This window comes from Antechinus flavipes, chromosome 6 (genome assembly GCF_016432865.1).
Source record: "Antechinus flavipes isolate AdamAnt ecotype Samford, QLD, Australia chromosome 6, AdamAnt_v2, whole genome shotgun sequence".
NCBI lineage: Eukaryota > Metazoa > Chordata > Mammalia > Dasyuromorphia > Dasyuridae > Antechinus > Antechinus flavipes.
Window position 1 is genome coordinate 248573557 of NC_067403.1, and position 3026 is coordinate 248576582.

General features: G+C 34.2%; 1 protein-coding gene across 1 annotated transcript; it reads right to left on the reverse strand.

The window, feature by feature from the left end:
• Positions 1–1268: 1268 nt before the first annotated feature.
• Positions 1269–2213, reverse strand: LOC127540210 (olfactory receptor 5B12-like). Its single transcript, XM_051964818.1, has one exon. It carries the CDS (start codon positions 2211–2213, stop codon positions 1269–1271), a length of 945 nt encoding a protein of 314 aa, XP_051820778.1.
• Between the last annotated feature and the right edge of the window lie 813 nt (positions 2214–3026).

Consider the following 3026-nt stretch of genomic DNA (forward strand, 5'->3'; position numbering starts at 1 on the left):
TGTCTGCAAAAAATAGTTTCTTACTTCATTTTCAACTCTCTGATTCCTTCGATTTTTTTCTTTTATTGTTATTGCATTTCTAAAAAAATATTGAATAATATTGGTGATAAATAGATTAAATCTGTTTGAACTTTAACATTGTCTGAGATTATGTTGCTATCACTAATAGTTTTTTATATCATCTGAAGCACAATAAATTTTACTCCAGCCCTTTATTTTATCACTACATATAACTTTCAATTTTTATTGTGTCTCTAGTAACATGTTGAATTCAAATTTTTACTTCATTCTGCTATTTATTTTCATTCACATTCAAAGTTCTTATTTTGTATATCTCTGTTCAGTCTACATTTTCTCAATATCTTTCTCCCCTATTCACCCTATCCTTCTTTACAGGCCTAATTTATTTTTAACCATTACCTTCCTCTTGTCTTTCTTAATGTATCCCCCAATCTGAGTCCCTCCCTTATTCTCTCTCCCTCTTCTAATTTTTAACCTACACACTCTTTAAAAGTCTCTTCCTTATCCTATTCCCCACCCTATTATTTCTTTATAGATTTAGAAGACTTTTTATGTATAGAAGTATGTATATTTTTAAAATATATTTTATGTATATAGAAGTATATATATTTATGTATATTTTGTTCCCTCTTTAACCTATTTCTGATGAGATTAGGGTTCTAGCACTATTAATATTTCATCCCAACTTGATTCTTCTGTATCACTTCTTCCTTTTCTGCTTTATTTGTATGAAATAATTATTCCTTTTTAGTCCTCCCCACTCAATTTTTTTAGAATTAGATTTTCGGAATTAGAATTTAGAACTATTACATTCTTAGCCAAGCCCAAATATTTCTTTCAAAACACCCAAGTAATGATGCAAGAATAAAGACTACTAATAGCATTTTCACACATAAAAATAAACATTTTGACTTTTTGCTAGAATTTTCTGCAAAGCATTGGAAATGGAATTACGGAAATGATGCTAATTCTCACCCAATTTACTTAACAATGGTTTGCCTAGACTCACATGAAAAGAAAATGGCAGACTCCTAAAGGCTAATGTATTTAATACATCAGCGCTTTCTGTGGTGAAGAAATTTTGTTAAAGCTCTTGTGAAAAGATGAACAGATATCAAAACATTGGAAGTATCTTCAATGGTTTTAGTGTAAAAAATTTCCATATTGCTCAGATGAAAAAATAATTGTAGACCACAGAGTCGGATACTAGAAGCCAGTGAGGAAAATCTTGAATTTTTTTTACTAATTTAAAAGGAGATATCTAGTGAAAATTTTGTCTTCTCTATCATTTTCCTAAAAGCGCCACTGACTTCCTTATTTCTTAGACTATAGACCACAGGATTCAACATGGGGATGACCATGGTATAGAACACTGAAGCCATTTTGTCTGTGTCCATGGAATGTTTGGAGCTGGGTTGTAAATACATGAAGATTATTGTTCCATAGAATATGGACACAGCTGTGAGATGGGAAGCACAGGTAGAGAATGCTTTCTGGCGGCCCTCAGCTGAACGCATCCTCAAAATGGCAATGAAAATGAAAAAATAGGATTTCAGAATGAAAAAAAGGCTAAATAATACATTGAAACCTACTGCAAAGAAAACAATTACCTCATTAATGTAGGAGACAGAGTAGGAGAGAACCAAGAGGGGTGGAACATCACAGAAAAAGTGATGAATCATGTTGGAATTGCAAAAGTAGAGGCTGAAGATGTTTCCTGTGTGAATGGAGGCAAAAACAAAACCACAGATATGGCAACTAATAACTAAACAAGCACATACACTGGATGTCATGGTAGTAGTGTAATGGAGGGGCTTACACACTGCAACCTGGCGATCGTAGGCCATAGCAGCCAAGAGATAGCTTTCAACTGTTGCAAAGTAGGCAAAGAAAAATATTTGTGCAGCACATCCATTATAGGAAATAATTTTGTCTCCTGGGAGGAATTCAGCCATCACTTTAGGAGTAATGGCTGAAGAGTAACCCAAATCTGCCAGAGAGAGGTTACTGAGGAAAAAGTACATGGGTGTGTGAAGATGGGAGTCCCACAATATCAGAATAATTAATCCCAGGTTCCCCACCAGGGTGATGAGGTAGATGATAATGAATATTATGAAGATGGGGACCTGAAGCTCAGGGGCATCTGTTAATCCCACAAGGATGAACTCCTTCACTTCTGAGCAATTCTCCATAAATGTCTTGTAGGGATTTGGAAGATTGACCTGTAACAAAAGAAATAGAAAAATATGGAAAAGATCATGTGATTGTTATAAAATCATGTTTTGTATAATATCAAACTACAATATTTTGTTATAAAAATATGGAGTTTTGATATATTACAAATTGACAGCATACTAGTGTTGCTATTATGATTTTACAGCACTACTGAACAAGTCCTTAACCTCCATAACTCCTCAATCTCCATGTTTATTTTTCAGTCACATATATTGTGGCCATGCTATTGGATTGATTCTCCCTCCCACTCCATGACCCAGAACTCAGAAATTCCTCTAGAATACATCCTACTATCTTTTCCTTACATATTCTGCCTTATATTTCCTCTCCTTACCAAAAAAAACCAGTTCCCACATTTCTACCAAGTTTCCAATTTCATTTTCTCTATTTTGGTCTACCCTATCCTCTTCAAAGGATTGAACTGATGATTAACTGCTCCATTGATAGTCCCTCAGCTATCCTAAAATTTCCTGCTTCATTGCCTTATACCAGACATTACAATTTGGAATTATACTTTCTATTTATCTGTAATGATCTAAAGAACATGGGGCAGAACAAAGTGCATAAATACACTGAGTAGGTTATCTATAGAAACATGTCATTCTCTTGTCACTTGTACCCTCCATGTTCCAAATGAATCCAGTTAGCGCTTTATCTCCTTATCCTGTATAATGTTCTCCCCACCTTGAATCAGAAAAGAGAAATGATATCACTCTTGATTTCTCTCTTCCCTACTCCACATCTCTCTTCAATATTTCCTATTCTCTCCT